Here is a 12913-nt window from a genome sequence, read left to right as displayed (position 1 = left end):
TGTCTTGTGTGTTGTGTGCCAGTCAGTATTGCCTTGTGTGTTGTGTGCCAGTCAGTATTGCCTTGTGTGTTGTGTGCCAGTCAGTATTGCCTTGTGTGTTGTGTGCCAGTCTGTATTGCCTTGTGTGTTGTGTGCCAGTCAGTACTGCCTTGTGTGTTGTGTGTCAGTGTGTATTGCCTTGTGTGTTGTATGCCAGTCAGTATTGCCTTGTGTGTTGTGTGCCAGTCAGTATTGCCTTGTGTGTTGTGTGTCAGTCTGTATTGCCTTGTGTGTTGTGTGCCAGTCAGTATTGCCTTGTGTGTTGTGTGCCAATCAGTATTGCCTTGTGTGTTGTGTGCCAGTCTGTATTGCCTTGTGTGTTGTGTGCCAGTCAGTACTGCCTTGTGTGTTGTGTGTCAGTGTGTATTGCCTTGTGTGTTGTGTGCCAGTCTGTATTGCCTTGTGTGTTGTGTGCCAGTCAGTATTGCCTTGTGTGTTGTGTGCCAGTCAGTATTGCCTTGTGTGTTGTGTGCCAGTCAGTATTGCCTTGTGTGTTGTGTGCCAGTGTGTATTGTCTTGTGTGTTGTGTGCCAGTCAGTATTGTGTTGTGTGCCAGTCAGTATTGTGTTGTGTGTTGTGTGCCAGTCAGTATTGTCTTGTGTGTTGTGTGCCAGTTAGTGATAGTGTGCAGTTAGCACTAGATAATGTGTGTGTTTGAAACCCTTCTTGTAGACCAGTGTGATAGTGTGTAGTGAACAGTAGATGTGATGGTGTGCACTAAACACTAGATAATGTGTGTGTTTTAGACCCTTCTTCCAGACCATGTGATAGTGTGTAGTGAATGCTAGATGAGATGGTGTGCACTAAATGCTAGATGTGATGGTGTGCAGTAAACACTAGATAATGTGTGTGTTTTAGACCCTTCTTCCAGACCATGTGATCGTGTGTAGTGAACGCTAGATAATGTGTGTGTTTTAGACCCTTCTTCCAGACCATGTGATAGTGTGTAGTGAATGCTAGATGTGATGGTGTGCACTAAATGCTAGATGTGATGGTGTGCAGTAAACACTAGATGTGATGGTGTGCACTAAATGCTAGATGTGATGGTGTGCAGTGAACACTGGATGTGATGGTGTGCACTAAATGCTAGATGTGATGGTGTGCAGTAAACACTAGATGTGATGGTGTGCAGTGAACACTAGATAATGTGTGTGTTTCAGACCCTTCTTCCAGACCATGTGATGGTGTGCAGTAAACACTAGATGTGATGGTGTGCACTAAATGCTAGATGTGATGGTGTGCAGTAAACACTAGATAATGTGTGTGTGTCAGACCCTTCTTCCAGACCATGTGATAGTGTGTAGTGAACGCTGGATGTGATGGTGTGCACTAAAAGCTAGATGTGATGGTGTGCAGTAAACACTAGATAATGTGTGTGTGTCAGACCCTTCTTCCAGACCATGTGATAGTGTGTAGTGAACGCTGGATGTGATGGTGTGCACTAAATGCTAGATGTGATGGTGTGCAGTAAACACTAGATAATGTGTGTGTTTCAGACCCTTCTTCCAGACCATGTGATAGTGTGTAGTGAACGCTGGATGTGATGGTGTGCACTAAATGCTAGATGTGATGGTGTGCAGTAAACACTAGATAATGTGTGTGTTTCAGACCCTTCTTCCAGACCATGTGATAGTGTGTAGTGAACGCTGGATGTGATGGTGTGCACTAAATGCTAGATGTGATGGTGTGCAGTGAACACAAGATAATGTGTGTGTTTCAGACCCTTCTTCCAAGCCAGTGTGTTCAGCAAGCTGATGCAGAATGACCCCTTTGGACGAGTTCCCATCATGCAGTTCTTCAACTACGTCATGCGCAAGGTGTGGCTGCACCAGACTCGCATCGGCCTCTCGCTCTACGATGTGGCCGGTCAAGGCTATCTCAAAGAATCGGTGAGAACGTTTTGTCGGTTACAGCGCTAGCTCTACGATCTGGCCGGCCAAGACTATCTGATAGAATTGGTGAGAACTTTTTGTGGGTTACAGCGGTAGTTGTACGATCTGGCCGGCCAAGGCTATCTCAAAGAAATGGTGAGAACGTTTAGTCAGTTACAGCATTGGCTCTATGATGTAGCCGCTCAAGGCTATCACAGAATCAGTGAGAACGTTTTGTCGGTTACAGCGCTAGCTCTATGATGTAGGTTGTCTCGCAGAATCGGTAAGAACGTTTAGTCAGTTACAGCATTGGCTCTATGATGTAGCCGCTCAAGGCTATCACAGAATCAGTGAGAACGTTTTGTCGGTTACAGCGCTAACTCTATGATGTAGGTTGTCTCGCAGAATCGGTAAGAACGTTTAGTCAGTTACAGCATTGGCTCTATGATGTAGCCGCTCAAGGCTATGACAGAATCAGTGAGAACGTTTTGTCGGTTACAGCGCTAGCTCTATGATGTAGGTTGTCTCGCAGAATGGGTAAGAACGTTTAGTCATTTACAGCGTTAGCTCTATGATGTAGGTGCTCAAGGCTATCTCACAGAAACGGTGAGAACGTTTAGTCAGTTACAGCGCCAGCTCTACGATCTGGCCGGCCAAGGCTATCTAAAAAAACCGGTGAGAACGTTTAGTCAGTTACAGCGTTAGCTCTATGATGTAGCCGCATAAAGCTATCTCACAGAATTGGTGAGAACGTTTAATCAGTTATATAAATATTTTAGTCAAATTAATTGACTTTTTGACAATTATACTTTGACCTGGTGTGGAAAAAGGGATGCAATTCATTTGTTTTTTAAAGTTCTCTCTCAAATTAAAATTGCAAGTAAAGACTCAAAAATGATGTCATTGTATTCTGTATTATTTGCTGAAATACATACATATGTTATTTTAGAATAAAAAAAATGTGCTTAACAGTAATGAAAAATAAGATGGATTGTTGAATTGTTTTGCCAAGACCAGTTAGTTGTATCTCAGTCGACAAGTGTGCTCCCCACCCTGACTTGCCAGTGAGACAAACCAAGTTTGATCCCCACCCTGACTTGCCAGTGAGACAAACCAAGTTTGGTCCCCACCCTGACTTGCCTGTGAGACAAACCAAGTGTGCTCCCCACCCTGACTTGCCTGTGAGACAAACCAAGTTTGGTCCCCACCCTGACTTGCCTGTGAGACAAACCAAGTTTGGTCCCCACCCTGACTTGCCAGTGAGACAAACCAAGTTTGCTCCCCACCCTGACTTGCCAGTGAGACAAACCAAGTTTGCTCCCCACCCTGACTTGCCAGTGAGACAAACCAAGTTTGATCCCCACCCTGACTTGCCAGTGAGACAAACCAAGTTTGCTCCCCACCCTGACTTGCCTGTGAGACAAACCAAGTTTGCTCCCCACCCTGACTTGCCAGTGAGACAAACCAAGTTTGCTCCCCACCCTGACTTGCCAGTGAGACAAACCAAGTTTGCTCCCCACCCTGACTTGCCTGTGAGACAAACCAAGTGTGCTCCCCACCCTGACTTGCCAGTGAGACAAACCAAGTTTGCTCCCCACCCTGACTTGCCAGTGAGACAAACCAAGTTTGATCCCCACCCTGACTTGCCAGTGAGACAAACCAAGTTTGATCCCCACCCTGACTTGCCTGTGAGACAAACCAAGTTTGCTCCCCACCCTGACTTGCCAGTGAGACAAACCAAGTTTGCTCCCCACCCTGACTTGCCTGTGAGACAAACCAAGTTTGCTCCCCACCCTGACTTGCCTGTGAGACAAACCAAGTTTGATCCCCACCCTGACTTGCCAGTGAGACAAACCAAGTTTGCTCCCCACCCTGACTTGCCAGTGAGACAAACCAAGTTTGGTCCCCACCCTGACTTGCCTGTGAGACAAACCAAGTTTGCTCCCCACCCTGACTTGCCTGTGAGACAAACCAAGTTTGCTCCCCACCCTGACTTGCCAGTGAGACAAACCAAGTTTGCTCCCCACCCTGACTTGCCTGTGAGACAAACCAAGTTTGCTCCCCACCCTGACTTGCCTGTGAGACAAACCAAGTTTGATCCCCACCCTGACTTGCCAGTGAGACAAACCAAGTTTGCTCCCCACCCTGACTTGCCAGTGAGACAAACCAAGTTTGGTCCCCACCCTGACTTGCCTGTGAGACAAACCAAGTTTGGTCCCCACCCTGACTTGCCTGTGAGACAAACCAAGTTTGCTCCCCACCCTGACTTGCCAGTGAGACAAACCAAGTTTGCTCCCCACCCTGACTTGCCTGTGAGACAAACCAAGTTTGATCCCCACCCTGACTTGCCAGTGAGACAAACCAAGTTTGCTCCCCACCCTGACTTGCCAGTGAGACAAACCAAGTTTGCTCCCCACCCTGACTTGCCTGTGAGACAAACCAAGTTTGGTCCCCACCCTGACTTGCCTGTGAGACAAACCAAGTTTGCTCCCCACCCTGACTTGCCAGTGAGACAAACCAAGTTTGCTCCCCACCCTGACTTGCCTGTGAGACAAACCAAGTGTGCTCCCCACCCTGACTTGCCAGTGAGACAAACCAAGTTTGGTCCCCACCCTGACTTGCCAGTGAGACAAACCAAGTTTGCTCCCCACCCTGACTTGCCAGTGAGACAAACCAAGTTTGGTCCCCACCCTGACTTGCCTGTGAGACAAACCAAGTGTGCTCCCCACCCTGACTTGCCTGTGAGACAAACCAAGTTTGCTCCCCACCCTGACTTGCCAGTGAGACAAACCAAGTTTGGTCCCCACCCTGACTTGCCTGTGAGACAAACCAAGTGTGCTCCCCACCCTGACTTGCCAGTGAGACAAACCAAGTTTGGTCCCCACCCTGACTTGCCTGTGAGACAAACCAAGTGTGCTCCCCACCCTGACTTGCCTGTGAGACAAACCAAGTGTGCTCCCCACCCTGACTTGCCTGTGAGACAGACCAAGTTTGCTCCCCACCCTGACTTGCCTGTGAGACAAACCAAGTTTGCTCCCCACCCTGACTTGCCAGTGAGACAAACCAAGTTTGGTCCCCACCCTGACTTGCCTGTGAGACAAACCAAGTGTGCTCCCCACCCTGACTTGCCTGTGAGACAAACCAAGTTTGCTCCCCACCCTGACTTGCCAGTGAGACAAACCAAGTTTGCTCCCCACCCTGACTTGCCAGTGAGACAAACCAAGTTTGGTCCCCACCCTGACTTGCCTGTGAGACAAACCAAGTGTGCTCCCCACCCTGACTTGCCTGTGAGACAAACCAAGTGTGCTCCCCACCCTGACTTGCCAGTGAGACAAACCAAGTTTGATCCCCACCCTGACTTGCCAGTGAGACAAACCAAGTTTGCTCCCCACCCTGACTTGCCTGTGAGACAAACCAAGTTTGCTCCCCACCCTGACTTGCCTGTGAGACAGACCAAGTTTGCTCCCCACCCTGACTTGCCTGTGAGACAAACCAAGTTTGATCCCCACCCTGACTTGCCTGTGAGACAAACCAAGTTTGATCCCCACCCTGACTTGCCAGTGAGACAAACCAAGTTTGCTCCCCACCCTGACTTGCCTGTGAGACAAACCAAGTGTGCTCCCCACCCTGACTTGCCTGTGAGACAAACCAAGTTTGATCCCCACCCTGACTTGCCAGTGAGACAAACCAAGTTTGCTCCCCACCCTGACTTGCCTGTGAGACAAACCAAGTTTGCTCCCCACCCTGACTTGCCTGTGAGACAAACCAAGTTTGCTCCCCACCCTGACTTGCCAGTGAGACAGACCAAGTTTGCTCCCCACCCTGACTTGCCAGTGAGACAAACCAAGTTTGGTCCCCACCCTGACTTGCCTGTGAGACAAACCAAGTTTGCTCCCCACCCTGACTTGCCTGTGAGACAAACCAAGTTTGCTCCCCACCCTGACTTGCCTGTGAGACAAACCAAGTGTGCTCCCCACCCTGACTTGCCAGTGAGACAGACCAAGTTTGCTCCCCACCCTGACTTGCCTGTGAGACAAACCAAGTGTGCTCCCCACCCTGACTTGCCTGTGAGACAAACCAAGTTTGGTCCCCACCCTGACTTGCCAGTGAGACAAACCAAGTTTGCTCCCCACCCTGACTTGCCTGTGAGACAGACCAAGTTTGCTCCCCACCCTGACTTGCCAGTGAGACAAACCAAGTTTGGTCCCCACCCTGACTTGCCTGTGAGACAAACCAAGTTTGCTCCCCACCCTGACTTGCCAGTGAGACAAACCAAGTTTGCTCCCCACCCTGACTTGCCTGTGAGACAAACCAAGTTTGCTCCCCACCCTGACTTGCCTGTGAGACAAACCAAGTTTGATCCCCACCCTGACTTGCCTGTGAGACAAACCAAGTGTGCTCCCCACCCTGACTTGCCAGTGAGACAAACCAAGTTTGATCCCCACCCTGACTTGCCTGTGAGACAAACCAAGTTTGATCCCCACCCTGACTTGCCAGTGAGACAAACCAAGTTTGCTCCCCACCCTGACTTGCCAGTGAGACAAACCAAGTTTGATCCCCACCCTGACTTGCCAGTGAGACAAACCAAGTTTTGCTCCCCACCCTGACTTGCCAGTGAGACAAACCAAGTTTGCTCCCCACCCTGACTTGCCAGTGAGACAAACCAAGTTTGATCCCCACCCTGACTTGCCTGTGAGACAAACCAAGTTTGATCCCCACCCTGACTTGCCAGTGAGACAAACCAAGTTTGCTCCCCACCCTGACTTGCCAGTGAGACAAACCAAGTTTGATCCCCACCCTGACTTGCCTGTGAGACAAACCAAGTGTGCTCCCCACCCTGACTTGCCGGTGAGACAAACCAAGTTTGCTCCCCACCCTGACTTGCCAGTGAGACAAACCAAGTTTGATCCCCACCCTGACTTACCTGTGAGACAAACCAAGTTTGATCCCCACCCTGACTTGCCAGTGAGACAAACCAAGTTTGCTCCCCACCCTGACTTGCCTGTGAGACAAACCAAGTGTGCTCCCCACCCTGACTTGCCTGTGAGACAAACCAAGTTTGATCCCCACCCTGACTTGCCGGTGAGACAAACCAAGTTTGCTCCCCACCCTGACTTGCCTGTGAGACAAACCAAGTTTGCTCCCCACCCTGACTTGCCTGTGAGACAAACCAAGTTTGATCCCCACCCTGACTTGCCAGTGAGACAAACCAAGTTTGCTCCCCACCCTGACTTGCCTGTGAGACAAACCAAGTGTGCTCCCCACCCTGACTTGCCAGTGAGACAAACCAAGTTTGGTCCCCACCCTGACTTGCCTGTGAGACAAACCAAGTTTGCTCCCCACCCTGACTTGCCTGTGAGACAAACCAAGTTTGCTCCCCACCCTGACTTGCCAGTGAGACAAACCAAGTTTGATCCCCACCCTGACTTGCCTGTGAGACAAACCAAGTTTGCTCCCCACCCTGACTTGCCAGTGAGACAAACCAAGTTTGATCCCCACCCTGACTTGCCGGTGAGACAAACCAAGTTTGCTCCCCACCCTGACTTGCCTGTGAGACAAACCAAGTTTGCTCCCCACCCTGACTTGCCTGTGAGACAAACCAAGTTTGCTCCCCACCCTGACTTGCCTGTGAGACAAACCAAGTTTGATCCCCACCCTGACTTGCCTGTGAGACAAACCAAGTTTGATCCCCACCCTGACTTGCCTGTGAGACAAACCAAGTTTGCTCCCCACCCTGACTTGCCTGTGAGACAAACCAAGTTTGCTCCCCACCCTGACTTGCCAGTGAGACAAACCAAGTTTGATCCCCACCCTGACTTGCCAGTGAGACAAACCAAGTGTGCTCCCCACCCTGACTTGCCAGTGAGACAAACCAAGTTTGCTCCCCACCCTGACTTGCCTGTGAGACAAACCAAGTTTGATCCCCACCCTGACTTGCCTGTGAGACAAACCAAGTTTGCTCCCCACCCTGACTTGCCAGTGAGACAAACCAAGTTTGCTCCCCACCCTGACTTGCCAGTGAGACAAACCAAGTTTGATCCCCACCCTGACTTGCCTGTGAGACAAACCAAGTTTGGTCCCCACCCTGACTTGCCTGTGAGACAAACCAAGTTTGATCCCCACCCTGACTTGCCTGTGAGACAAACCAAGTTTGCTCCCCACCCTGACTTGCCAGTGAGACAAACCAAGTTTGATCCCCACCCTGACTTGCCGGTGAGACAAACCAAGTTTGCTCCCCACCCTGACTTGCCTGTGAGACAAACCAAGTGTGCTCCCCACCCTGACTTGCCTGTGAGACAAACCAAGTTTGATCCCCACCCTGACTTGCCAGTGAGACAAACCAAGTTTGCTCCCCACCCTGACTTGCCTGTGAGACAAACCAAGTTTGATCCCCACCCTGACTTGCCTGTGAGACAAACCAAGTTTGATCCCCACCCTGACTTGCCAGTGAGACAAACCAAGTTTGCTCCCCACCCTGACTTGCCAGTGAGACAAACCAAGTTTGCTCCCCACCCTGACTTGCCTGTGAGACAAACCAAGTTTGCTCCCCACCCTGACTTGCCAGTGAGACAAACCAAGTTTGCTCCCCACCCTGACTTGCCTGTGAGACAAACCAAGTGTGCTCCCCACCCTGACTTGCCTGTGAGACAAACCAAGTTTGCTCCCCACCCTGACTTGCCAGTGAGACAAACCAAGTTTGCTCCCCACCCTGACTTGCCTGTGAGACAAACCAAGTTTGCTCCCCACCCTGACTTGCCAGTGAGACAAACCAAGTTTGATCCCCACCCTGACTTGCCTGTGAGACAAACCAAGTGTGCTCCCCACCCTGACTTGCCTGTGAGACAAACCAAGTTTGCTCCCCACCCTGACTTGCCAGTGAGACAAACCAAGTTTGCTCCCCACCCTGACTTGCCTGTGAGACAAACCAAGTTTGCTCCCCACCCTGACTTGCCAGTGAGACAAACCAAGTTTGCTCCCCACCCTGACTTGCCTGTGAGACAAACCAAGTTTGGTCCCCACCCTGACTTGCCAGTGAGACAAACCAAGTTTGCTCCCCACCCTGACTTGCCTGTGAGACAAACCAAGTTTGCTCCCCACCCTGACTTGCCTGTGAGACAAACCAAGTTTGCTCCCCACCCTGACTTGCCAGTGAGACAAACCAAGTTTGGTCCCCACCCTGACTTGCCAGTGAGACAAACCAAGTTTGCTCCCCACCCTGACTTGTGTGTGTTAGACTTGCTCTTTATGGTTGACGGATTAACTGAATGTTTCTTGTTTGAAATTGCTATTTGTGTTTCCCTGAAGGACCTGGAGTTGATCCCCACCTTGCTATTTGTCTTTCTCTGAAGGACCTGGAGTTGATCCCCACCTTGCTATTTGTCTTTCTCTGAAGGACCTGGAGTTGATCCCCACCTTGCTATTTGTCTTTCTCAGAAGGACCTGGAGTTGATCCCCACCTTGCTATTTGTCTTTCTCTGAAGGACCTGGAGTTGATCCCCACCTTGCTATTTGTCTTTCTCAGAAGGACCTGGAGTTGATCCCCACCTTGCTATTTGTCTTTCTCTGAAGGACCTGGAGTTGATCCCCACCTTGCTATTTGTCTTTCTCTGAAGGACCTGGAGTTGATCCCCACCTTGCTATTTGTCTTTCTCTGAAGGACCTGGAGTTGATCCCCACCTTGCTATTTGTCTTTCTCAGAAGGACCTGGAGTTGATCCCCACCTTGCTATTTGTCTTTCTCAGAAGGACCTGGAGTTGATCCCCACCTTGCTATTTGTCTTTCTCAGAAGGACCTGGAGTTGATCCCCACCTTGCTATTTGTCTTTCTCTGAAGGACCTGGAGTTGATCCCCACCTTGCTATTTGTCTTTCTCTGAAGGACCTGGAGTTGATCCCCACCTTGCTATTTGTCTTTCCCTGAAGGACCTGGAGTTGATCCCCACCTTGCTATTTGTCTTTCTCTGAAGGACCTGGAGTTGATCCCCACCTTGCTATTTGTCTTTCTCAGAAGGACCTGGAGTTGATCCCCACCTTGCTATTTGTCTTTCTCTGAAGGACCTGGAGTTGATCCCCACCTTGCTATTTGTCTTTCTCAGAAGGACCTGGAGTTGATCCCCACCTTGCTATTTGTCTTTCTCTGAAGGACCTGGAGTTGATCCCCACCTTGCTATTTGTCTTTCTCTGAAGGACCTGGAGTTGATCCCCACCTTGCTATTTGTCTTTCTCTGAAGGACCTGGAGTTGATCCCCACCTTGCTATTTGTCTTTCTCAGAAGGACCTGGAGTTGATCCCCACCTTGCTATTTGTCTTTCTCAGAAGGACCTGGAGTTGATCCCCACCTTGCTATTTGTCTTTCTCAGAAGGACCTGGAGTTGATCCCCACCTTGCTATTTGTCTTTCCCTGAAGGACCTGGAGTTGATCCCCACCTTGCTATTTGTCTTTCTCTGAAGGACCTGGAGTTGATCCCCACCTTGCTATTTGTCTTTCTCAGAAGGACCTGGAGTTGATCCCCACCTTGCTATTTGTCTTTCTCAGAAGGACCTGGAGTTGATCCCCACCTTGCTATTTGTCTTTCTCTGAAGGACCTGGAGTTGATCCCCACCTTGCTATTTGTCTTTCTCTGAAGGACCTGGAGTTGATCCCCACCTTGCTATTTGTCTTTCCCTGAAGGACCTGGAGTTGATCCCCACCTTGCTATTTGTCTTTCTCTGAAGGACCTGGAGTTGATCCCCACCTTGCTATTTGTCTTTCTCTGAAGGACCTGGAGTTGATCCCCACCTTGCTATTTGTCTTTCTCTGAAGGACCTGGAGTTGATCCCCACCTTGCTATTTGTCTTTCTCTGAAGAACCTGGAGTTGATCCCCACCTTGCTATTTGTCTTTCTCTGAAGGACCTGGAGTTGATCCCCACCTTGCTATTTGTCTTTCTCTGAAGGACCTGGAGAACTACATCCTGGAGTTGATCCCCACCTTCCTATTTGTCTTTCTCTGAAGGACCTGGAGTTGATCCCCACCTTGCTATTTGTCTTTCTCTGAAGGGCCTGGAGTTGATCCCCACCTTGCTATTTGTCTTTCTCTGAAGGACCTGGAGTTGATCCCCACCTTGCTATTTGTGTTACTCTGAAGGACCTGGAGTTGATCCCCACCTTGCTATTTGTCTTTCCCTGAAGGACCTGGAGTTGATCCCCACCTTGCTATTTGTCTTTCTCTGAAGGACCTGGAGTTGATCCCCACCTTGCTATTTGTCTTTCTCTGAAGGACCTGGAGTTGATCCCCACCTTGCTATTTGTCTTTCCCTGAAGGACCTGGAGTTGATCCCCACCTTGCTATTTGTCTTTCTCTGAAGGACCTGGAGTTGATCCCCACCTTGCTATTTGTCTTTCTCTGAAGGACCTGGAGTTGATCCCCACCTTGCTATTTGTGTTACTCTGAAGGACCTGGAGTTGATCCCCACCTTGCTATTTGTGTTACTCTGAAGGACCTGGAGTTGATCCCCACCTTGCTATTTGTCTTTCTCTGAAGGACCTGGAGTTGATCCCCACCTTGCTATTTGTCTTTCTCTGAAGGACCTGGAGTTGATCCCCACCTTGCTATTTGTCTTTCTCTGAAGGACCTGGAGTTGATCCCCACCTTGCTATTTGTCTTTCTCTGAAGGACCTGGAGTTGATCCCCACCTTGCTATTTGTCTTTCTCTGAAGGACCTGGAGTTGATCCCCACCTTGCTATTTGTGTTACTCTGAAGGACCTGGAGTTGATCCCCACCTTGCTATTTGTCTTACTCTGAAGGACCTGGAGTTGATCCCCACCTTGCTATTTGTGTTACTCTGAAGGAACTGGAGTTGATCCCCACCTTGCTATTTGTCTTTCTCTGAAGGGCCTGGAGTTGATCCCCACCTTGCTATTTGTCTTTCTCTGAAGGACCTGGAGTTGATCCCCACCTTGCTATTTGTGTTACTCTGAAGGACCTGGAGTTGATCCCCACCTTGCTATTTGTCTTTCCCTGAAGGACCTGGAGTTGATCCCCACCTTGCTATTTGTGTTACTCTGAAGGACCTGGAGTTGATCCCCACCTTGCTATTTGTCTTACTCTGAAGGACCTGGAGTTGATCCCCACCTTGCTATTTGTCTTTCTCTGAAGGAACTGGAGTTGATCCCCACCTTGCTATTTGTCTTTCTCTGAAGGACCTGGAGTTGATCCCCACCTTGCTATTTGTGTTACTCTGAAGGACCTGGAGTTGATCCCCACCTTGCTATTTGTCTTTCTCTGAAGGACCTGGAGTTGATCCCCACCTTGCTATTTGTCTTTCTCTGAAGGACCTGGAGTTGATCCCCACCTTGCTATTTGTCTTTCTCTGAAGGACCTGGAGTTGATCCCCACCTTGCTATTTGTCTTTCTCTGAAGGACCTGGAGTTGATCCCCACCTTGCTATTTGTCTTTCTCTGAAGGGCCTGGAGTTGATCCCCACCTTGCTATTTGTCTTTCTCTGAAGGACCTGGAGTTGATCCCCACCTTGCTATTTGTCTTTCTCTGAAGGACCTGGAGTTGATCCCCACCTTGCTATTTGTCTTTCTCTGAAGGACCTGGAGTTGATCCCCACCTTGCTATTTGTCTTTCTCTGAAGGACCTGGAGTTGATCCCCACCTTGCTATTTGTCTTTCTCTGAAGGAACTGGAGTTGATCCCCACCTTGCTATTTGTCTTTCCCTGAAGGACCTGGAGAACTACATCCTGGAGTTGATCCCTACATTGCCCCAGCTGAGTGGCCTTGAGAGAACCTTCTACTCTTTCTACGTCTGCACCGCTGTGCGCAAGTTCTTCTTTTTCCTCGACCCCCTGCGCACCGGCCGCATCAAGATTCAAGACGTGCTGGCCTGCAGCTTCCTCGACGACTTGCTCGAGGTGAGTTATACGCCCCTGTTTTGTTGACATGGATTGTGTATTTGAGTTATATTGACATGGATTGTGTGTGCGAGTTATCCGTCCTTGTTGTGTTGACATGGATTGT

The 12913-nt window shown here is 49.7% G+C and overlaps 1 protein-coding gene across 1 annotated transcript in view; it reads left to right on the top strand.

The window, feature by feature from the left end:
* The window catches only part of LOC138953980 (serine/threonine-protein phosphatase 2A regulatory subunit B'' subunit gamma-like), a 64375-nt gene that overhangs the window by 28630 nt on the left and 22832 nt on the right, over nt 1-12913 (top strand). Inside the window, exons 5-6 of the mRNA XM_070326007.1 lie at nt 1760-1928; nt 12619-12807. Of these exons, the coding sequence (XP_070182108.1) occupies nt 1760-1928; nt 12619-12807 (358 nt within the window). The remainder of the gene's footprint in view (nt 1-1759; nt 1929-12618; nt 12808-12913) is intronic.

This window comes from Littorina saxatilis, linkage group LG17 (assembly GCF_037325665.1).
Source record: "Littorina saxatilis isolate snail1 linkage group LG17, US_GU_Lsax_2.0, whole genome shotgun sequence".
In the NCBI taxonomy this organism is placed as follows: domain Eukaryota; kingdom Metazoa; phylum Mollusca; class Gastropoda; order Littorinimorpha; family Littorinidae; genus Littorina; species Littorina saxatilis.
Note: the sequence above shows the minus strand (reverse complement) of the source record. Positions and strands in the feature narration are given on the sequence as shown.